The 24,820-nt window shown below is 40.9% G+C and overlaps 1 protein-coding gene across 5 annotated transcripts in view; it reads left to right on the plus strand.

Moving 5' to 3' along the window:
* Ipcef1 (interaction protein for cytohesin exchange factors 1) overlaps positions 1–24,820 on the plus strand; it is a 112,758-nt gene that overhangs the window by 43,990 nt on the left and 43,948 nt on the right. The window contains exons 2-4 of one of the 5 annotated variants that reach the window (XM_070010405.1): positions 1,485–1,538; positions 10,800–10,839; positions 11,626–11,795. In XM_070010405.1, coding sequence (XP_069866506.1) covers positions 1,515–1,538; positions 10,800–10,839; positions 11,626–11,795 — 234 coding nt within the window. In that variant the 5' untranslated portion in view covers positions 1,485–1,514. Of the gene's footprint in view, positions 1–1,484; positions 1,539–8,727; positions 8,793–10,309; positions 10,559–10,799; positions 10,840–10,990; positions 11,228–11,371; positions 11,537–11,625; positions 11,796–24,820 lie in introns of those variants that run through there. The other 4 variants (XM_070010408.1, XM_070010406.1, XM_070010404.1 and 1 more) reach the window with 4 other exon arrangements.

Raw genomic sequence — 24,820 nt, forward strand, 5'->3', positions numbered from 1 at the left:
CCTTCTGCAGATGGGCCTGACTTACTTCACTTACCATCATTTTATCTAGGTCTATTCATGTTTCCTGCAAATGACATAATATCATGTTTTCTGATGGAATACAAATTTAAAGACTAGTGACATATTACAGTACTCTTCTCATATTCAGCGTGGTCAACATAAGCCCAGATCATGGCACGTAGTAGAAACTCAAGTGTGTACTAATTATAATTGTTGCCAGGACAAATTGCCCTCCAGCTAGGCTGTAATGATTTGACATCCCAGCAACAGGTGAATCTATTCTTTCCACTTCCACAAATATGAATTTCAGTGCTTATTTTTTCCTAGCCATCTTACTGTCTTATTTGTACTTATTTTTACTACAAATGTTTAAGCATTTTCGATGTTTACTTTTTTAGTTTTCTTTCATGCTTATTAATTTGCTTATTTTTACTGTTGTGAAATGATTTTTTAGATTGTGATTTTATTATATTTTAAGGTCATTTTACAACTACTCCTCTAGTATGAGTTTGATTTTTTAAAAAATTTAAGTAACTAAAAAATTAAGTAACTAAAGTTTCAGTCTTTTAAAAGATGTTGTGGTTTCTCTTTTATTTGCATTTTACAAGATGTCTTATTCATATCTATGTAATGTAAATAAAGTATTTTTGGCACTAAAAGATCATGTCTATTCTTCAAATTTGGAGACGGCTGGAGTTAAGAAATCCAGTACCATTTATGTGGACTGAACTTGTGGCACTGGGAGTTTAAGCAGTTCTGTGATTTCAGGAGTTTCAGTGGCTTGTGGATCTTTAACAAGGTTCCTGCTTGTTAAAGACGAAAATAGGAGGGTTCTTTGCTTTGTTTTCTCATTTGTTTTTCTGTATCCACTGAGTGGATCACAAAGGCTCATCTGGATGAGCAGCTGGGACCTCTGAGGATGGAGGGGATTGGTTACATTTCGGAAAGTAGATAATAGCAATGGCCAAAATAAGTCTGTATCTTCTGCACTTGTTCATCACAAAGGGCAAAAAATGTATTCACTTCTCAAAAATAATGTGAAGTTAAGTGTATTAATCCTATACTTGGATTTGTTTCTTGATTTGAAAAACATTGACAAATGTTCAGATGAAACTCTGTTTTCTTTTCTTTTCTTTTTTTGTCTGTCATGGGGCCGGAACTCTGGGCCTGGGCGCTGTCCCTCAGCTCTTCAGCTCAACGCTAGTGCTCTACCACTTGAGCCTCAGCGTGGTGCTGAGGAATCAAACCCAGGGCCTCATGCATGCAAGGCAAGCACTCTACCACTGAGCCACCTTTCCAGCCCCTGTATTTTCTTTTAAAGAGTTGGTTTATTGGGTTCTGTAATAAGAAGTGATTGGATGAGTTTTCTTTATTCTGAAACTCACTAGTCACACTACAAATACCCTATCCTTCGAGTTAATGTAATGTGTAACTTTATAAAGATTTGTACCCATAGGTAATTGGAAGTATTTCTTCTCTCCTAGCTCTTGCTCCTACCAGTCGGAGGTCTGTACATGGCTACTGATGGCAGCACTCTTGTAAGTACTTCTCAGAACACGCCAGCATTTAAACATGCTGGTATGATGAATAAGTAAAATAATATACAAGTTGATTGTTAACTTTGGCTTCCTTTATTGTCCTCTATTAGCTACAATGGAGCCCATAACCCTATTGTCAATTTCAAAGGTCTTATGATCCGGTACCAATATAAGATGTGGTGAAAAGTGAAGAAATATAACCATCTATTGAACCAAATTACCCAGTTCAAGAAGATGCTAAATATATAGTAAATATATAAAAAGTAAATATATAAAAATATAGTAGTAGTGCAATCTCTAAGGTAACCTCCAAGGAAAAAGCACATTGATTTTATTGCTCTTGAAGGTGCTTTTGGGGAAACAAGTATATGGTCATACATTTGCCTTAGACAGGTAAGTAATTGAGCCAGTGTGGTATCTGAGTTTGATGGGGGGGGATTGATACAGGAAGAATGAACAAGTTTATGTGAGCAATGTCGTGTTTCTCATAGAAGGAGATGAGGGTTGGTGTGGGACTGGAGAGTATACATCTTTTGGCAATCACAGGACTTCATGATGATACAGAGCTTTGGAGTAGAGCTAAAAGCAGAATCTGAAGTGAAGTGTCAAGAGAGGAGTATACAGGCTTCCGGCTGAATCAAGAGGGCGGATGATGGCTTCCAATATTCAGTATTCCAATATTCAATAGAATAGCAAGAATCAGGTTGGTTTGCTGACAATTTCAAACCCCACAATAGAAAGAGAGATCAATGAGTAATACTTTGCAAGGAAGCAATGCTTGTTAGTGATAAAAAAAATAGTGGGAACTTTGTGGGAGACAGGACAAAATAAAACAACCATAGATTATAGCCAGTTATAGTGTAGGAAAATTTCCATCTAAAACAATGAGAAAAGGAATGATGGGTACTTAGACACTAATGGATGGACGTTTTTGGTAATAGAAATATGAATCACCCTGATGAAGACAAATAAGAGGAAGTAGGGGAATACATGAGGCTGACAGGAGATAAAAAATGTAAATACATGGTATTAAAAGAAGGTTATACAGTCTGGAGTGAAAGCAAATAGATATCACAGACCTGAGACAAGGAGGTCAGGAAGAATAAAAATCAGGGTAACTGAAATTTTTGAGAAATGTTACAACGCTTGTTCTTACCATGTGTATGTGTCACACAAGCATACCTGTATAGGGGACATAGAGCACAGAAGTGAAAGAAATCGTTAGGGTTGTTAGGCACTTGGGATGTGTTCAATTCTTGCATTGTTTTACCTTTCCCACTAAGTGGATGCCATCTTCCAACAGGAAATCACTCATCTCATGTGTTTAAAAAGAAATGAAGTTAAGATAGTAGAGAGCATTTAACAATTTAAGCACTTTAACTAATTCATTCATGTGTTGAAATATGCTTTTAATATCCACACTTCTTATATCCTTCTGGAACTGTAGTAGAGAAGAATTGGATCTTTAATTGACTTTAGTCAAGTTAAAAATCTCTTTTTTTTGGTCTTCCCCTTTTTGGTACTAGGGAATGAACCCACAAAGTTGCACTATGCTAGGCAAGCACTTTGCCACTGAGCTACCTCCCAGCTCCTTCTATTGATGGCAAAAAAATATATAACTCATGCACTAGACAAAATAAACACAGATAAGATAATCAAGGGACAATATTATGATCCACACACTCCCACATCTAGAGCTCTTACATCTATAACATGGAACTTGTTTCCATCGATCAAGGCACAAATGCACTTTGTTCTTTAGTGGAAACTGGCTATTTCTGGATTTTTCTCATTTCACGAGCCATCCTCTACCCTATAGACTCCATCAGCCTAGCTCCCTGGCTTGGCAATTACCTGTTATTTCTCGTACACCCATCAGTGCTTATGTGGTGCATTAGCATCTCTCAGAACATTTCTTCCAGCTGCCTTTGCGGTGGTTACTCTATTTTATCTTTCCATTTAGGAAATTAGTTCAATTTTCTGCTGTCATCTGTTGCCTAAATAAAACGCAGCATAGAGGACCTATTTTTGTGTTGGTAGTTTCAGTGGGTTTGACACCTTTGGCCTAATCACACCCAACTGCCCTTCATTTCCACCAAGCTAACATTGAACAGACCTACTTGTGTCGGGTGCTCTGCTTGGTGCTGGAGTAGGAAGATGAGCAGCTCAGACTCCTCGGAGATGGAGGACACAGTTAAGGCCAGTTTGTTGTTTGCTGTTGATGTTTGATGGCTTTGTAGTTGAGCATTGAGGTTTGTATGGTGAATCGTGCTCTAGGTTTAAATACTAAGCCCTTCAGAATTTGAAATTTTTATATGTGTTAACACTGCCCCATTTCCGCTGTTGTTAGGCTGAGTTGTTTGTTTCTGGATAGTCTTGTTTTGATGTCTTCTAAAGGAAGCAGCAGAATTATAAAGGTAAACCTGCATAGAGAACCAAAAGTGATGAATTTACCAGCTTCTTCCACTTCTAAGTCTTAAATATTCTCTAGTCTTACAAGCAGGGCCCAGTGGCAGAATACATACCTATTATCCCAGCTATGTAGGAGGCTGAGACCTGGAAGATCACAAACTTGAGCAGAAAAGTCCATGAGATTCCCTCTCTGGAGAAAAGTGGGTGTGCTGGCACACACATGTCATGCTAGCTATCAAGGAAATGGAAAAAAATAGGAGGATTGCAGTCCAGGTATCTGCTCCGGTAGGAAGTGAGATGCTATATCAAAGACAACCAAGCTGGGAGCCAGTGGCTCACACTTGTAATCCTAGCTACTCAGGAGGCTGACATCTGAGCATCCTTTTTCAAAGCCTGCTGGGGAAGAAAAGTATGTGCCACTCTGATCACCAATAAACTACTCTGAAACAGCCAGAAGTGGTGCTGTGGCTCCAGTAGCAAAGCTCTAGCCTTGAGCAAAAGAAGCTCAGGGACAGTGCCCAGGCCCGGAGTTCAAGCCCCAGGACTGGCATAAACAAACAGTACCAAAGTGGGCTGTAGGCATAGCTCAGTGGTAAAATGCCTACCTAGTAATTACAGGCCCTTGAGTACAAATCCCAGTACCACCAAGAGAAATGTTTTCTGGTCTTAGATAAGTGTTAGTAACAACATTTTACCTAATGAATAAAAAACAACCTATTGTTTTTCCTTCAAAAGGTATATTATAGGTTCAGAAAGATAGGACGAAAATAGTTATCTGAAATAAACAATGAAACCAAGTAAATCCAGAAGACAGGGAAAGGAGATAAGAAGTACAGAAAAATTCTAAGCTTGATAGCTTACAAATAAAACAATTTAAGAACATTCAGGACAAGAGAATGAGACAGATGATCTCTCTTCGACTGTTATCCACAACTGTCCTACCAAACAAAGCGCCTAAATGCTGTTGTTTTTTAGAGGTGGTCTGAGTGGAGGAAAAAATGCTAAAATTATCTCAGATCAAACCTTTATTATAGTGTTTTCCGAAGAAATCTTCTAAATAAAATTCCTTCGTTACATAACATCATAAGACAAAAATAACATGGGAAAACTTTTCCCTGAAACAACTTCCTACATATGTTGTCTTTCCTGGGTCTGTTTTTTTATGCCCAAGAGGAAAAGTTCAGCAAACGTGTGGTTGTTCGTGGCTGGCCGTGTGGTGGGGTTGTTTGCTGTAATCTGGGCTTGTCTGTGGGAGGAGAGTGGTGTGCAAGTCGGGGGCTGGTACTTCCTGTGTTTTCTGCACAGGAAAGACCTGAATTCGCAGCTCAGGAAGCATTTATAACTTGGTCTTTCTGTGGCAACCCTGAGCAGCTATCATCTCCGGCATGAGTTCTGCCCACCGAGGACCCACCTTCCCCTCACTCTGTCTTGGCACTGAGATAATGGTCAGGGATGGAGTGGGGGCTTAGCTTTTCACTTATCTGATTAATTGAAAAGAGCCAACACTTTGTGAGTTGGTGTTTAGGTGGGATCAGCATAGCCCTGCGTTGGCATCGCTGTAGTAAAAGTGTTCGGGGTGTGACACGTGAGTCACACTCACGTAGGAGTCTTTTACTCTTGCTCACAAATCTTGTATCCAAAACTCCTAAAGGTCCCCCTTGAGAGGTGGTCTTAGGGCAGAAATAAATGAACAAACAAACAAGCAAACTGCTCATGTGGACTTCGGGTGGGATCTGCTAGGGGAATCCACTATGGGTAAGGGCTGGAGGGTCTCATTAGCTACCTCTGTTCCCATGATGCCCCGCCTCAGCTCTGCTGCTTCTTGTGTTCCAAATTCTGTTATTTGGAAGGCAAAGTCGAGACAGGAGGCTGCAGAAAATACTGTGGTTTTAAGGGAAACAGTAGTTTAGGTTGACCTAGAGATTAACTCAACAGAGGCCATTTTACCTTCAAGGCATCTCTTTGTATGGGTTCAAGTGTAAAGTCAGTTCATCGAAGGGATTTTTCCCCTCTATGGGTGTAACAATTTTGGAGTGAGAAACATCTTGGAATAACGTTCAGTCTCGAAACTTGGCTGATGTTAGAAGTAAATGGGCATTTAGTACGTCAGATGTGAGTCTATTGGGCACTTTCAGTGTTGTCCTGCTGAATCACTTGGATCTCTTCTCACTGTAGTCATGACTTCATGCACAGAAGGATTGTTTGAAGGGAGCATGTAGCATTCTTCCTGCTTGGTACAAAGCCCTCCTAAACTCCATGTCTCCTCTTTCCAGTGAGAATTCTTGAAAGAGTTATCTGCTATCCTGTGTTTATTTCCCCAATTCCTGGTCATCTCTCACCTCACTGGAATTTGTTTTATAACCCCACACAGTAATTGTTTTTGCCAAGATCTTTAATGAATCTTTTATTTATCATCATCATCATCATCATCATCATCATCATCATCATCATCATCATCATCATCATCCTAATCCTAATCATCATCATCCTAATCCTAATCATCATCATCATCATCATCATCATCATCATCATCATCATCATCATCATCATTATGTGTGCCTGCCCTGGAGCTTGAACTCAGGGCCTGGGCATTATCCCTGAGTTTTTTTTCCCTCAAGACTAGCATTCTACCACTTGAGCCATAGCTCCATTTCTGGCTTTTGGTGATTAATTGGAGATGAGTCTCACGGATTTTCCTGTCTGGGATGGTTTTGAACTGTGATCCTTAGATCTCAGCCTCTTGAATAGCAAGGATTATAGGCATGAGCCACCGGTGCCAGGCTGAGTCCTTTATTTTTTATACTAGTAGAAGTATGTGGTTCGGACCCACCTTTCTCAGACTCTCTCCATCACTTCCATGCTACTCCTTGCTCTGCTTTTGACTTTGGTTATGTTTTTGCTCAGCCTTCATATGGGGTTTCTTTTCTTTTGCTCCATTTTACTTCACAGTGACTCTACGGTCATTCTGTCCATATTCTAGATGGCCTTATCCAAGCTCAAAATGTCTATCATCCATCTTCACTGTTCACCTGTGGAGATATTTTTCATTCCCTATTAATGTGTTAGGTTGTCATCTAAGAATTAAACTAAGTATTTTTTTTTTCTTGTGGTGCTGGATGTGGAACCCAGGGCCTGTTGGGTACTCTACTGCTGAGCTACATGTCTAATCCTGCAAGGGTTAAAAATGGATAATCATAGGCAACGTTTAACTAATCAAAATGTTTATAATTTTCTCTTAAAAGCTGAGCTTAGTTTTCAAGGAATAAGAACAGTTGTTTATAGAGAAGACAGATCATGAAATGTGTCTACGGGTTCAGGTTTCTTGTTTTCTTGGCTTGTTTAAGCATTGTTACTTTAAAATGAACAACAGATTTGAAGAAAAATAAAATGCCTTCAAGGTGAAGAATTGCACCATGGGAAATAGCAAATGACACAATAAGAGCTCCTTTAACCAGAGTGCTCACTTACCAGCATATCACTCCATAATTTTTGGTGAAGACCAGTCACTATGAAGTGTAATTTTTTTTGTTTTTGGTTAGAAATAATTTTTATGATCTTCTCCCTCCATGTACAGATGACTTCGCAGAGACATGAAGGTTTTATCCATGTCTTCATCAAGTGTAGTTGTAGAAAATAAACTTAACTCACACCCTATCAGCAATATATTTATATCACTTTTTTTTTTGTCGGTCATGGGGCTTGAACTCTGGGCCTGGGCACTGTCCCTGAGCTCTTCAGCTCAAGGCGAGCACTCTACCACTTGAACCACAGCACCACTTCTGGTTTTCTGGTGGTTTTTATTGGAGATAAGAGTCTCACAGACTTTGCTGCCTGGGCTGGCTTTGAACTGCGATCCTTAGATCTCAGCCTCCTGAGTTGCTAGGATTACAGGCGTGATCCACCAGCGCCCAGCTATTTCTATCACTTTTTAAAACAATAGCCATTTTATTTTTCCATAGTAGTTTGAGAATGGTTTTCCTTTTTGGATCAAACCAAGATCATCTTTGTTTATAGGTAATAGTTCCCTGACAGAATGCCTTCCTCTAACCCCTAAAAAATTACTATCCTAAGTGATAACCTCTTCTTGTACAAGAAGAGTAATGTTTAGTGACAAACTGTTTGATTCTGAATTTTAATACACCTTAGGTTAAATAGTGGATGCAAGAGTTAACAGTAGTCTATCTAGAAGTCAGTATCACCTGTATCTCCTGAACTCTATCGTTACACATCAAAGAAGGTTCCTTCCCATACCTCTGTGTATATAGCTAATGTCACCACTTTTAAAAAAGTAAAAGTGTACATCTTCAATAAAAAATATAATAGGTATTTTCAATAGTCCCCAAATTTTAGATCTGAGTTAGGGAAAGTTAAATTCTTCAGAATTTAAGCTTGTCTCTAACACCCAACTGAAAGAAAACAGAAGGGAGAATGTATTAGGAGTCTTACTAATGTATGAATGTATTAGATCTCAGCATTGTGATCCAAGTTTTAATCCCCCCTTTCAAACTGCCTCATAAAATGTTCTACTGGCTGCTGACTATTTTTACCTACCTAGTGAAAAAATAATGCACATTATGGTCTTTAAACTGACTGGCTTGTGGGTTCTACTTCCTGTGGCGAGGAGGAAAATGTATCTCATACAGGAACCAGTTAAGGTTTCAAAGTCACATCTCTTAAGTGAAACCAAAACTCCTCGTAGTTTATTACTTCTAGAGAATGCAGTTGTTTCTGGCCAGGGAAAACAGCTGACAGTCAGTGACTTGTTTCAGGAGAAGTACCAACAGAGCAGAGCCATGCTGCTGCTCTCCTTCAAAAACAAGCAGACAGTCTCACTCTACTGAGGTACCATGTTGTCATGGGTCTGGGTCTGGAGCACTCTGAGAATACCTATGGAAACTCCTCTTTCTTCACACACACACACACACACACACACACACTCTCTCTCTCTCTCTCTCTCTCTCTCTCTCTCTCTCTCTCTCTCTCTCTCTCTCTCTCTCTCTCTCACTCTGATCCCTGGGAATTCTTCAATCCCAACTTTCCCAAAGCTTGCTTCTCATTAAATCTGTGTATGCTCTTTGCCTTTGACTCTGGCTCATAGCTAAATTTTACTGATCTAAATGTTATGCATATTTGGGGAAAAATCTTGTATATACATAGTATGGTTTATATCGATTTTGTTTTTGATATTTGGCCTATAAAAAAATATCAGGTGTATGTGTGTGTGTGTGCCAGTCCTGGAGCTTGAACTGAGGACTTGGTCACCATCCCTGGACATCTCTTGCTCAAGACAAGTATTCTACCACTAGAACCACAGTTCCATTTCTGGCTTTTGTTTTTAGTAGTTAATTGGAGATAAGAGTCTCATGGACTTTCCTGCCCACACTGGCTTCCAACCCTGATCCTCAGATTTTATCCTTCTGAGTAGCTAGGATTACATTTGCATCATAGCGTCCCTTTAAACATATGGTAGAACCCCATGAGTAGCTGTTAGGACAATAGTTATATAGAATACAGCCCGATGCATCATGAATCATGAATGCCACACAATTGCTTAAGATTACTTTTAGAGCTACCAATTTTATGCTTTTTAATTCTTTCTTGAATTCTCTACTTGCTAATATAAAGACAAGTTATTTAAACCTGAGGAAAATCAGTTAGATATTGCTGAAGAAACGCGAAACTTGTCTAAGCTAAAATTCCCTTTGCACACATCTGCGTGCATGTGCGCACATAGAAATTTGAAAGAATTTTGTTTCTTGTTTCCTAGTTTTGCAGCTAGTCTGACTTTATACAAATTGTGTCGTGTGTCATCATTGTGGGCAGGGATGGGAAGGAGATACCAGGGGAAAGGAAGGAAGGGTGACGTTGACCAGAAAGAATTGTACTCATTACCTAACTTATGAAATGATAACCTCTCTGAGTAACACCTTAATCATAACAACAAAATTACATTAAACATGTCCTGTGAAAAAGTATGTATATTTCAGGAATGTTGTCAGACGTCTGGTTTGAATATTCGAAAAGTCAGTATGGATTATGTATGTCTTAGATATATTGTCTTAGGGCTGACTTGAATATTTGAAGAGCTCATATGGATTATGGTATATTTTAGTTATGTTGTCATATGTCTGACTTGAATGTTTGGAGAGCTGGAATGGAGTCGTCTGATAACAAGTTTCTATAATAACAAGTTTCTCTTCCATAAAACATGTGAGAAATTCAGAGATAAAGATAGAATAAGAAGTATAACTTTGGCCAATCTAACCATTTCTTAATACAGTGAGCTGGGATCACCTGACACGAGATAGATAACAGAATATCTTTCCTTGAGCTACTCAGTTCATAGACTTTGGGTACAGCTCTGGGTAGTAGCAGGACCGTGAACTTAGTCCAATGAGAACTTAGAATATTGTGAGGTTCTAAACCTATCTTCAGGCTTATTTTTTAAAATCATCATTATTTAGAAATTATAAAACAAGAACCTGGGCTTTTTACAAAGATGCCAAGCGGGAAATATTTGTGATTTTTGGCAGCTTCCCTGAACGTGGTGCTAGCATCACCAGGTAGCAGTGAGCGCTGCTGAGAAGTGCAAACGGGAAAGATTAGTGGTAAATGTTCTCTACTTGTTTTTGTTGTTGTTTTTAGGTTCACTCCATATATATTGATTCCAATGAGCATCCTTAGTGTCTCAGCCCGTAGCTCCCCATAAGCTCGGCTTGGAGAGTTTTTTTTTTTTTTTTTAGAATCCACCCTGCTGATAAACACTGCCACCTCCTCCCTCCTTCTCTCTTTACAAATGTTACAACACAATCAGAAATTTCCTCTTTTCTTTCCTTCCTGCATTTTCAGCAGGTCCCTTTGCGTCAGAAGCCGAGGAAGAAAACTCAAGGTAATTATATCTCCTCCGTTGTTTCCTTGACCGTGTGTGTGTGTGTGTGTGTGTGTGTGTGTGTGTGTGTGTGTGTGTGTGTGTGTGTGTGTGTGTGTGTGTGTGTGTGTGTGTGTGTGTGTGTGTGTGTGTGTGTGTGTGTGTGTGTGTGTGTGTGTGTGTGTGTGTGTGAATTTTCTCCTGGATGCTTTCTTGAGAATCAGGTTCTTGTCTGTTTGAATGGTACTATCAGGAGGTGGATGTCAGATTAATTTACAGTTATTTTTGGATTGGTTTTAAGAAATGACGCCACGCTGTTCATGTGGCTTAGTCCCTTGTGGTGTGGTGGGATGTCTGTCACTGGAGCTTAGAAGAGCTGGTGCTGCCGGGCAAGGGGCTGTGTTTTCAGGTGGGCTTTAACCCTTCCCTGTCTATTGCATAACCGTGCTATTATTGTCAGAAGGCGCTGTGTGACTGCAGTAGTGTGTCTGCCAGCCTGGAGATGTTAATATTTCCAACTTCTTCTTGGCAAATAATATTCTCAGACCAATACTTGCCAGTCAGCATCGTTGCTTTTTTTGCCCAGATTTTATATCTTCTAGACAGGGACTGTAATTTAAAAATAAATCAGATACATGAGATTTTCTTCTTTTCTTTTTCTTTTTCCTTTTTTGCATTTGCTATGCATAAATCTTAGTGAAAATCTAACTCCTGGGAGGTAAACAATTAAAAGTTCCCTCCCTCCCCACCCCCCCCCCCCCGTCACATACACGGAGTGATGTGTACCTCTTCATGTAACTGTTGCAGGTTTTTTCACGATGAGTCGGAGAAGAATATCATGTAAAGATCTGGGACATGCTGACTGCCAGGGGTGGCTGTATAAGAAAAAGGAGAAGGGAACTTTCCTGAGTAACAAATGGAAAAAGTTCTGGGTGGTGCTGAAGGGGTCATCGCTGTACTGGTATAGCAATCAAATGGTGAGTTCTCCACTGTCTCCTTCCTCCCCTGTCCAGCCTCCCCCTCTCCCCAGCCTCCCTTTGCCCCAGCCTCCGTAGCTAACGGTGGGCTGCACAGCATGGATCCCTTGTGGGAAACTTAATTAATTTTGGGGACTTGGAGCAGAGCAAATACACACATTTGTTATAGAAACTGTTTCTGGTCCAATAGATATGTAGGTGATTTTGTTGTGTTTTATGGAGGAGAAAACTGTGCTGTTTGACTAGTCTCTGACTGAAATGGAAGGAAAGAGAGGTTGAGATGTATATTCTTGCGAAAGGAGGGGTTTTTGAGTTCTAGTAATGTTACGGTTTCCTGCCAGATTCTAGTAGCTCCATGATTTCTGTGTCCATCAATAAGGAAACCTTACATTGCTCAGGTGGCTGCTGAAAGGGAGCTGGCAGCGCCCCCTACTCAAGGTATAAGTTGATTCCATTCTGCAAAGCTCTTTCCGTGTCCCTCCTTTGCTGCCTTCTTCCTCTTCTTTCCCTCTGATCTTCTTTATGTGGTAGGTCGTTTGGAAGGGCTAACTTGTGTCCCTTTTGCGTGATGGCATTAAGCCACTGGTGTGTGGCTAATGATGCCCTAGGACACTTGCTGAATGTATTCTTTAATGGGCACAGATTTGTGGTGGGTTTCCCCGGCTGGTTTGCTGTTGGAAGGGCTGGAGAGGAAGACCCCACTGGCAGGTGCATTTTCCAGCATTGGGCACAGGATGAAATTGGCGATCGTTCAGTAGTTTTCTAGGAATGACTTGGGTTCGTTCCCTGGGGAGCAATCCTTGATCTCAGAGAGCTTGAACCTGTTCAGGATATAGGAAGTCAGCAATGCCCTGGAGTGATCTCCACACAGCCATTCCCTAAGCCAAACCTACTGCCTTGCTTTCACCCCTGTAACACAGCAGTACACCACAGCTCCTCACCAAGGACCTTGAGCAACATTCCTGCAAGCATGCTGGTGAGTCTGAACAACTTCCTGGAAGATTTGAGGTGTTTACCAGGAAAAAGTCACCTTGTAGAGTCCACAGTCTCCCTCTGAGTTCTCCTCCTCTCTTTTCTTCTCTCCCTCTCCTGGATACATCTTCACCTTGTCCAGCACAGATCGTTGTACCAAAGTTAAGTAACCTATGGCTAGGGTCATCCCTCCTGTTAGAAGGATGTTTCCTCTTCTTTCATGAGAGGAACAAAGGTGAATGTAGATCTCTCCCCTATTTCCTGTTGTGTCAGCTTCTAGCCTTTGGGTGGTTGTGGCAAGTGATCTTCACCTAACATCTTTTTTTTAAAAGATGTGATGTGAGGTTAACTTCCGACAGCTTGGAGAAGTTTCTAGAGCCCATGAAGAGAGTGGTGTTGATAGAGCAGGGTGTATCATGGGAAGTAATATAGCTTGGATTTAATGGGACAATCCAGTTTCCCAGTCAAATAATTTGTCAGATTTCTCCTGAGCTTACAGAATTGTAAGGACGGTCCCTGTCCTTACAGAATTGTAAAGGAAGCCCTCTGAACCCCATTTCTACCAATTTGGCTCACTTGTCCCCATCAGCTTTTGGGGCTTATGTTTCTCTTTCATGACAGTATTAGGGTTTGAACTCAGGGACTTGTGCTCTTGCTTGTCTTATTTATTTACTTATTTTTGCTCAAGACTGGTGCTCTGTCTCTTGAGCCACACCTTCACTTCTGGATATTTTGGTAGGTAAGTGGAAGGAAGAGTCTCATGGAGTCTCTGTCTAGGCTGGCTTCAAAGCATGATCCTCAGATCTCAACCTCCTGAGTAGCTAGGATTGCAGGTGTGAACTGCCAGCACCCAGCTTGCCTTTTCTTTTGTGAGAGGAATGGTGATCTGAGCACCAAGCCTTTCCTATTTTAGGCATCAGGACACCAGTCTTCCTCAAGGAACAGCAGCTTCAGCTAGAGAGAGGAAAAGGACACACACAGGCAGCCTGTCCTGATGTGTTTCATGCAAATGGACAAAGCATTGTTTAGGTTTCCAACCTTGTACTTGAAGATAACCAGTGTCAAATTGGGAATACATTTGCTGTTGTGATTTCAGGAAAGTCACAAACTGTATATACCAGACGTATAATGGTATATAATAGAAGGGACTCTTTCTGTTTTTCTGTTTCTCTCATCTGTCTCTGTGTCTGTCTTTCCCTCTCTGTTTCTGTCTCTCTTCTTCTCTGGCGCACACATACACACATTCACACATGCATACCCTGACATCTTAATTATATATTTGTTTTGGGGAAAAATACTTAATTAGCAGCATATTCCTACTATGTGTGTGAATATCCACACAGATAAGAACCAAGCACACACTCTCAAGTTAAAACAGCTACTTTCTGCCACTTCAAGAGTGCATATTCAGAGACACAGAGGTGGCTTCATGTTTAGAATCCTACCTACTGAGCTGGTGGAGATCTGGAAGACCATGGTTCAAGACCAACTCTGGCAAAATGTGAGTGAGTTCCACATCTTAAGCCACAGACACAGGGGGTGACATACTTCTGCAGTCCTCACTCTGTGAGTAGCCAAGGTAGAGGGACTGCAGTCCAGGACTAGTCCAATCTAAAACACAAGTAAAACAAAAATGGGCTGCGGTGTGGCTCAAGTGATAGATTGTCTGCCTAGTAATTCCAAGGCCACAACTTCAGACCCCCAGAACACCCTACCCCCCAAGAAAATGAGCAGTCACTTCTAGAGCACCTACACCTGATGAGCAGGCTTTATTTTTCTTTTTTGGTTGTGAGGCTTGAACTCAGGGCCTGGGTGCTGTCCTTCAGGTTTTTCACTCAAGACTAGTACTCTACCACTTTGAGCCACAGTGCCACTTCTGGTTTTCTGGTGGTTTATTGGAGAATCTCATGGCCTTTTCTACCAGGGTTGGCTTTGAACCATGATCCTCAGATCTCAGCCTCCTGATTAGCTAGGATTACAGGCGTGAGCCACCGGGGCCCAGCTATGAGCAGGTTTCTTAATTCTCCCTTCTGTATTTCTTGATCTTGCGGGAGGGATGTGCTTGGTGTAGAACTCAGGTAGTCTGATGCTGAGCAGTGTGAGAGACTTGCATAGCAGAAGCTCCCCTGTGTGATGCTCTAGTGCCCTGTCAGACATGCTCAGAGGCAATAATTACCACCATGTGAAGGGTGGGAAGACTGAGACTCAGGTTGTGGCAGTTGCCCAAGTTAGAAGGAATAAGTACTAGGAAAGCTTCGTATCCAACACACTCTGATTGCTAAGTCCACGAGAGCTGCTTCATGCCAGTTGATCTCCTTCTTGATTCTGGGGTCAATGGTGACCAGGATCAATGACACCCAGAAGCCCACCCTGCTTCCCCTCTTCAGCAGGGTTCTGAAAGGGCAGCAATAGAATGGCGATCCGGGACAATTCTGTGAAGTTATAAGTAAGTCCCGGGGCTCCTTCGCTTGGTTCTCTGGCTTTTCCATATTGCCTGGTGAGAGTATGCCATCCTTTTCTTTCTGTTGGGTTTAGGTTGTTACTGTGATGCAGCAGTGCCTTCTTCCTTCCTCACAGCCTCTCAACTCTGCTACCCAGACTTCCTTGAGAAGGGTCACCCGCCATCTGTCACATCATCGGTAGAATGTATCACAGCATACATGGTTGCATGGCAAGTCTTACAAAGCCATATGTAAGTTTAATAGCAGCAAACAGCCCAGTGGTTGAAATCCTAGCATTAAACCCCACACTCTTGCTTTCCCTTAGAATGAAGTACAAAGTCACGTCCTGGTCTTGGGTGTCCCTGGGCTTGAACTTAGGGCTTGGGCACTGTCCCTGAGCATCTCTTGCTCAAGGTTAGCACTCTACCATTTGAGCCACAGTACCACTTCAGCTTTTTCATGTATGTGATACTGAGGAATGGAACCCAGGACTTCATGCATGCTAGGCAAGCACTCTGCCACTGAGCCACCTTCCTAGCCCAACGAATACCTTTCTTACTTTCCCCACCCCAACCCACACTTCAGCTATGGACCCTCTGGATCCTGCTGTCTTGCTTGCTGGTGCTTTTGAACATGCTGTGCCTTGGCTCAGGGGACTCTGTCTCTGTGGCTTCGAGTTTTTCTCCTGCCCAGTCTATCAAGCTTCTTCCTCCTCATAGAGAGTTTTTGGTTAGCACCCTTCTTTCACACAGACTTACCTAATCCTTGACCTAAGTTTGGCCACCTGTGTTTCCTGAGTATTGTATTTTTTTTTTTTTATCATCCTACTCATCATCTTTCTCGTATGTGTTGGTCAAATTCCTCTTAGCATCATTGATAGTCATCTCTCTTGGGCAAAGCCTTGGGCATATCTTGAGTACCATACTCCGGGTCTGGCAGTGAATAAGTAGGTGACTAATATTTGTTGATTTCAGAAGTGAATGAGAATTGAGAATTATTAGCATTTACCAGGCCTCTGGGCAGTTTGAGAAATGGGATCATGGAGAAGGACTGCTCTTGACAGGAAATTATTTTGTAGGAGAATTTCTATTTCGATTCTTAAAATCAAACTCAGGACAAGGTGAAATTTGGGGCTCACTAGAAAGGTTCCATGGCTCCAGACACCTTCCACCCAGTGGTCTCCATCTGGCTACTACCTTAACTAGAGGTATTTGAGGAGCAGAGGGAAGGAATAGCCATTCCAGACTAAGTACTAATGTGAGCGAAGGAAATGTAAATGTAAATGAGAGAAGTATTCTATTGAATTTTCACTATAGTCAAGAAAGATATATTTTGTTATTCCCATGGAGTCTGTTGAAGCTTGGGGAACTAAGGGAAATTGCTCAAAACTTCATAAGAAGTCAACGGCAGAGCTGCGATGAACACCAAAGTCCTCTAGCCTCAAAGTTGGGTTCACCATAAAGAGGGGATCAAGAGCCAATATACAGGAACCTGAGACACACAGGGCGGGGAGGAGGTGATCCAGAAGGCAGTAGGGAGCTGATGCGTATGCTTGAGCTGGAAGTGAAGTATGAAATCACCACCAACAACAAAAGAAGGTAGCAGCAATCAATCGAGAATGAGCGGCCTGCCTGAAGGCGAGTTAGGAGATGTACAAAAATGCAGACCTTCAGCTGTAGGTTCCCTGGGTCAGAGTGCTGACAGACAGTGAAAATGAGGACACACTAGGCTGATAGAAAGAGCAGTGACTAGAGAAGGCTTGGATATCACACACAAAATTGAGGCTAAAATGAGAGTGATTCCAAGTTTGCAGCCTGGGAGATCGGGAAACCAACCAACCAACCAACCATGAAAACGGAGGGCCAAAGAGCCGTGGCTGACATGTAGCATTTTAATTCAGTATCATTTACTTGGTGGGTTGAGTTTTGCTCTGTCCATTCTTTCTATTTGTGAAATGACGGGATCCTGGTAGTCTGGGTGAAGTAGCTGCTTGTGGATGTCATCCGTTCTGCTGTATCATCAGTTCAAGGGAGCCTCGGGGCTCCTGGATGAATCAAAACACCAGCTGTTTTTATTTCATATACAATTTGCAGCAGCAGTAATGTAGGTCAACTACCAGGAAAGAAAGACGTGGTATTGTGATGTGTGGTCATAATGACATTCAGTTACCAAGGGACCCGGGTGGTGCGTCCACGTAATGGCACAGGTGACCACAGCTGTGCTGGAAACTTCCTATTGTCCTGTGGCTTTCATAAAGTCGGAGGCACAGTTCTCATGTGTTTGTGGTAAACTGCTGGTCTAAACAAACCTCCTCACTGCTGAGTCCTACAAAAACAGAGCAGATATAATTATGTATCCTACCTTACTTGACAATGGTGATTAACGGGTGTGTTAATAGTAAGAAAATTTAGGCAGACTGATGAGGTTAATAACTGGTTATATGCAGACATTTCAGTTCTTTAAGGGTCCAGTTGGCCAGTGTAAATGTGATTGTGTTTCCCTCTGATTGTCTGAATGACCCAACATGTCTGCACATTCAGGTAGTTGTGAAGATACAGATCCTCTTCAATGGCTAGCTTCCTGTTTACGTCATGTGAATTCCAGAGGGGTCTTGGACTTGAAAAGGCCTTTTTTTTTTCTCCTTCTTGGAATCAGTTTGATAAGTCTAGATAAAAAAGAATCAGTTTTGGATTGTGTGACATTAACCCTTATAAATAACGGTTATTTAAGAACCACACTTTCTCTATTTGTAAGATGACTGTCGTAGATGTTTCAGTGAAATAGGATGTCTTTTTTTCAGCTTAAGAAAAATAAAGCATGAGTTAATTTTTCCTAGGAAAGAGGCATTTAGTTTTCTGCAATTTTATCAGTGTTTATTTGCATAAGTTTTGTGAAAATGTCTGAGTGAATTTGCTATAGATTGGAAAAAATACTTTTTAAAATTTCATCAAACACAATGTTAGCACCTGATGACGTAGTCTTTTCCTGTTTGACTTAAACTGTGTTTCTAGACCATAGAAGTAGTATAGAGTCAACACCATATTTTTGGAGGAAATAACTTAGTTTTTACACTAGTTTAATTATCAATTATTATGTAAGTCATCCAATCTAAGCATTACTTAGTATCTCATTTTCTCCCTGACAATGTTCTCTTAAAAATGAGAAATATTAGATTCGAATTCATGTGATCTCCTTATTAATTTTCTTAGCAAAAACATCACCTCTTAAGTATAATTCCCAGGTTTAAAAATGGTTCTTCAGTGAAGAAAATTCAGATGAAATTGGCAAACTTTTGCCAGCCAGGAATTTGTCTACATGGGGAAAAGCAGAGTATGTTTTTCAGTAGCTACAAGTCATCAGTTGACCTCAAGATGGTGACTTCATTTGTGAATCCAATTTACAAATCAGAATGCCTCCTACTCTAAAATTCTTTAGAAGGACTAACATAAAATGGAATACACAAAGTTAAATATGAAGTTTTATATATATTACATATTATTTATATATTATATAATATATTATGTTATGCATATAATATTTGTTGACACGAAGATCACTGACATAACTCTCTCTGCATCTTACAAGGAAACTTGGACCACACACACTATCTCTACATCATGTTGAGCTACTTTGAGAATATCAAATGATGATAGAAATGACACTAAAATATCAAAGGCATATATACAAAGATCAGTTTTATGTGTGTTTTAGAAAGCAATGTGCTTATGTGAAGCTTGTGATTTCTAAGATGCAGAAGAACAGTGCGAAGGATTTGCAGGCCACAGCCTGTTCTGCACGGGGGATGCTGAAAAGATGCCTTCTGACCTCAGGCAATGGATGATCTGAAGCCACGCAACAGGGAGCGGACAGAAAGACAGTAGGTATTCTTCAGCACAGTGCTTCCTGCCCTGGAGGAAAAGGTCAGAGAGTACAGCTGTTAGTGATGAGTGTGTACACACATTTTTTCCCCAAGCAATAGAAGGAGAAGAGGCCCAGGAGATGAGTTGAACTTTGCTTTCGACCTGAGGATTTTCCTGAGAAGTCTTTATTTGGCGATGGAGCATCCCTCTGGAGTGCACTCTTTCCAACGTGAGAGCCGGCGGCTTCCACAGCCACGCTAGCTGAGGATTGCATCCTTCATCTTGTGGCTGTGTTCAGTCCCCCAGATGGCATGTTTCAAAACATTTCTAAAGGAAAATACGCAGTGATTTCTTTTTTTTTTTTTTTTTAAAGCAAGTAGATATACTTAAGGGGTCTGAATTTAGGGCAACACATTTGAAACAGTATTTTGAATACACACTAGGTAGAAGAATCAGGAAGTCAGGGTCAAGCTTGATGCCAGGGTCACCTGATAGCCTAAGCAAACCACCCACCTTGGCTTCTGCTTCCTCCTCAGCCGGACACAATCATGCACGGACAGATGGCTGTCACCTGGGAGAGAGATGGTGCCAGCCAAATCTCACACAACTCAGCTGTGGCACAATTCTCACCCTTTACTGACTGCTGGAGTGTCAGATGTAAATCAAAACAACCACGACGATTGTTTAAAGATGGGATGAAACGCACAGAATGTAGTTTACCCTCTTAGACCCTCTTAAGGGTACTGTTAACTGGGTGTAAGGACCTTCATATTGTTTTGCAACCGTCTCTAATGTCCATCTCCAGAATACTTCTCATCTTGCAAAACTGAAACTCTGTCCACTTAAACAATCATGCCTCTCCCCTCCCCACCCCTCTCTGACATCCATTATTCTACTCTGTTTCCGTGAGAGGTTGATTATTTTAGATCTCTCATGTAAGCATGATTATGAAGTCTTTATCCTTCCTCTTTCAAGACCAAGTGGTGTTCCATTATATTCCCATCCTGCCATTTGTCTATAACTCTCAATGGGCATCAGTGTTTGAAAGCCTTTTATCTCTTGGCTATCGTGACTATGAATCTGCAATACAAATAGGAGAGACCTGGGAATAATATACTCAGAAGTGAAATGATAGAATCATACAATGAGTCTATTTTTAACATTTGGAGGAAATAGCATACTCTTTTTCCTAGTAGCTACTTTGCTTTATATTCATAGACAAGTGTTCTGATTTCCTCACATGCTCATGTACAAATACTGTTGGTTTGCTTTTTGTGTTCTAGTTGTTTGCTTTATTTTGAGAGTAGCCATCCTGGTGGTATCCCATATTGGTTTGGGTTTGTGTTTCCCTTAGAGACTACTGAGCAAGATTACACTTTTTCCTTCCGTACACTGGACATTCGAATATCCTCTCTGGAGAAATACCTATTCCATATTTTCCAGTCATATTTGCTGTTGAGATTTGTCTTTGCTCTTGTGTAATATTTTAATAATGTTTGAGAAACTCATGAAAAAGATTTCAAGGGGATTTTAAAGCCCCTTAAGTATTGGAAGATTAAATGTGAAAGTAAGATTATGTGATAATACTAACTGTGGTTGAAAACAACTGACCTTGATATTTTATTGATATTTTTATTACTCTTTAATCTCTAATATAGAAAGACAACATATTATTTAAAGTTTTCCTAGCTAGCATTCTTTTATATATTCTTCCCTCATTCTTGCTTGGTTGGTACATGCAATTTATTACATAGCAAGAGATAAAACTTATTTTGTAATAATGTGATTTAGCCAGATTTCTTTTAATTTCTTCAAAATGCTCCCTTCCTATTTGTTGCTTTCTTCCCTTTCATTTAAACTATGTGGCTCTAGAGACCAATAACCTTTGTAGATGGGCATCAAGTACCTTGGGATTAGAAGCTTCTAGAACAGTGGGAGATGAGGCTGGTTTGAGGCAGATTATCTATGTAAAGACACAGGGCTGCTTTTTTTATATGACAGAGAACAGCCACCCACAGTCTTTTAAATTGTGAGGCTTCTGTCCCAAGTGTTTTTTGTTTTTTTTTTTTGGTTGGTTGTGGGGCCTGAACTCTGGGCCTGGGCGCTGTCCCCCAGCTCTTCAGTGCAAGGCGAGCACTCTACCACTTGAGCCACAGCACCACTTCCAGCTTTTTCTGCTTATGTGGTGCTGAGGAATCGAACCCAGGGCCTCATGCATGCAAGCCAAGCGCTCTACCACTGAGCCACCTTCCCAGCCCCGACTTGTGCTGTTTATGATTGCCCTAGCTAACAGCATCTTTTCCCTTTGAGGGGAGAGCATTTTGACTGAAGTTCCTCACAAGTAGATCCTTCCAAGGTGATTTACGTGCAAGGAGATTTTGGGGAAGTGATACAGGAAATAGAGTTGTCCCACGGTGTGAGGGGAGGATTGGTTTTAGGGTACCCCGTGGGTACCCAAATCTTTGACTGCTCACGCTCAAACAAGTATCGTATTGGCAGACAATCTACAAGTATCCTGTGTGTTCTCTTGATGACTTATAATACCTCATGCAATGCAAATGATTTGAAAATAGTCATTGCTCCGTATCTTTTAGGGGATAATGATAAGAACAAAGGTTTGTGCATGTTCAGTGAAGATATAGGGGTTTCCCTTAAATATTCTTTTTTTGGGGGGGGGTCCGGTCGTGGGGCCTGAACTCTGGGCCTGGGCACTGTCCCTCAGCTCTTCAGCTCAAGGCTAGCGCTCTACCACTTGAGCCACAGCGCCACTTCCGGCTTTTTTCTTTTTGCTTATGTGGTGCTGAGGAATCGAACCCAGGGCCTCAGGCATGCAAGGCAAGCGCTCTACCACTGAGCCACCTTCCCAGCCCCAGCCCTTAAATATTCTTAATCTCTGATGTGTTTACTTATGCATGTGGTACCTATGAGTAGAGAAGACCAACTGTTCTTGGAAAAGGAATGAAGATTTGAGCGATGGTGATGGTGGATAATGGAAGCTTGGCTATGCTTGTGAAAACACATAACCTGGAGTTTTATATCAAGGGGCAAGGGGGCTGGAGTATTATCCCTCAAACCACAGCTGGCATTAGTGAAAAGCTCACCCTGGGGCACAGATTCGAGCCAGAGATGCTCTTCCCCCAAAATGCAGCTGCTTGCCAAGGCAAGTCTACCCAGGATGCCCTGGGTGGCAAAGGCTCAGGGGTCCTGCTGGGTCTCTGGCAGGGTCTGACCCGTGATCTGCTTGCTTCTGAGATCTTCTCTTTCTCCCTCAATATCCTCAGAACAACTGAAATGATCAGCATTAGCACTTTGGGTCCATTTGTTATAGTTAATGCCAATAATCTCTACTGTTCTATAGGAAATGATGCCTTTTTGTTTATTAGCCAAACATTTACCAAATGTTTTCTATGCAGAATATTGATTTCTGACATTCAACAGAATAAAGTATCATGGGGTTGATATCTAATGATATTCTTAGGATAAAGTGAGAAAACTCAAATGCCACATTTAAAAAAAATAATAAAACACACCCAAAGAATGTATGAAGAACTAAATAAGCTTGCATGCATTGTTTTACTGCAACTAATTTTGACTTTTTTTATAACTGGTAATTCAGTGTTCAGATGGCTTGAGAGAGCTGAGACACAGAAACAACTGTTCAAAGCACTCTAGCAGCAGATTGAGTTAAAAGCATATTTTCCAGGACCTTTTCCTAAGTCATCCTTTTTCTTCTTATGTCTTATTTTCTAGTTATTAATGGCAGCCATTTCTTAAGTTTTCTATGGCTTGCTGATTCTGTTTAACCCAAAGAATCTGGTTATCTTATATACTTGCCTTCTCACCGTGAGACATTTGCTCAGAGAGATTCCTTGTTCTGCCCGAGATCACACAGCCAGTGGCCTGCGATGAGATACTCAAATCTCAGATCTAAGGTTCTTTCTTCCATGCCATGCATAGACTTAAAGCTGCTCCTATTCTGCCACTTCAGCTCTTGGTTTTGATGTGTTTTTCTTCTTCTGTCGAGAGCTGCTTAACTAACTGCTGGGTCCTAGTTTGATTTCTGTCATTCTACTAAGAATTTTCAATCTTGCTATTTTACAACTACATTAATTTGGAGTTCTAATACTCAGTACAGGATTATTTTTTTTCTCTAAAAGCTGTGAATAGTGCCTTACTGGTTTATGAGGAGCACTCGATACAATTTAACATTTATCTGAGGATGTTCAACAGTACTCCATGTCTTCAAAGGATTGCAATCAGACCTTCATTCGGCCAGGCCTGTTTCTAATATCCAGAAGAAAAGAATCCAAATGAACCTAAAGGACTTTTTCTTGTATTCTGTAGTACTTGTAGCAGCCTAGTACTAGTGAGCTCAGTCTGCTGTCTGAGGACCATATAATCCTTCCTGCATGGAGAAGACTGGTGTGCCAGTCTTCCTATTTCCTTTCTCAGAGTTGCTTATCTGAACAGGGCAATGTGCTGGACTTTATTCTAGAAAGAGAAGGAGAGAGGCCAAAATGATAGCGATGTCACAACTGGAAGTTCTTAGTGATCAAAATTCTGTGCCCTCAAGTCCCACAGGGTCACTGTTGTTTGAACGGTGTGTCACCAAATTTACCTTAAATCTTCTTCATTTGTTTACATTTCCTTTCAATTTGGGGGATTTTTTTAAAATTAAAAAATGTCAGTCGGGTATCCAATTTCCAAATCAAAACTTGGTGACAAGTTATAGTCACAGACGTTTTACTTTCATCTCTCTTTTTCAATTTGTTTTGGATTTATTTTTTCACTATTTTTTTAATCTTCTTCCTTTTCTTTTGTTTTCTCTCTCTCTTTTCTCTCCCTTCCTTCCTCCCTTGTTCCTCCCTCATTCCCTTGCTCCCTCCCTCACCTTTTTCTCTTCCTTCCTTCCCTCCCTTCCTCCCTGCTTCCCTTTTTTCCTCCCTCCCTCCCTCCCTCCTTCCTTCCTTTCTTCCTTCCTTCCGCACTCCCTCCTTTACTCTTTTTTTCTCTCCCTCCCTTCTTCATGTGTTTCACATCTGATGCATATTCTACTTCTTCTCTTACTCTAGTCTGTATGTATACACACTACTTTCTGAGGATTTTTGTGTACATTTCTGGGTTAGTCAACTATTTCTTGATGGTAGGCATAGACATTGCTTAAAATCTTTCATAGGTACAAATAATGCTGTCAAACATGTCATTGCATACTTTCTCAAAGATATATTAAGCATAGATTCTGGGTGGAAGGTAAATATATTCTGCTAGTTCCTTCCCACTTTCCTTCCACTGGATTTCATATTGTCTGACCACTAGCACTGTGTGGGAAATAGATGTAACAGTGGGTTTTATCTTTCTCTTCTTCAATATCAGTTTACTCTTATTTTACATTTTAGAAAATGGAATTCAGATGTTTTTCTAGTGGTCATGCATTCATGTATACTATAAAAATTTAGTTACAACTGTCCATGATGCTACAAGAATGGGTGTCTGTGCTTAGAGTTTACTTTGTTTCCAGTGTGTGGGAATTTTATTTAGAGAAATGGGTAGTTTTATGCTTCTGCTGATTCTGATATTTCTTGGGTAACTTCACTTCACTTTGCTTTAAGTGATTCCAGGAATATTAATTCATATTCACTTATAAACACTGAAGTATGTTACAAAGAAATATTTAGTTTACTCAAATTACTTTCTTCACATTTAAGATTCCACTTCAGACCTAAAATTTATTTAGCAACAGATTGGAGGGGGA

The sequence above is a fragment of the Dipodomys merriami genome, unplaced genomic scaffold (genome assembly GCF_024711535.1).
Source record: "Dipodomys merriami isolate MVZ:Mamm:240054 unplaced genomic scaffold, mDipMer1.0.p SCAF_8, whole genome shotgun sequence".
In the NCBI taxonomy this organism is placed as follows: domain Eukaryota; kingdom Metazoa; phylum Chordata; class Mammalia; order Rodentia; family Heteromyidae; genus Dipodomys; species Dipodomys merriami.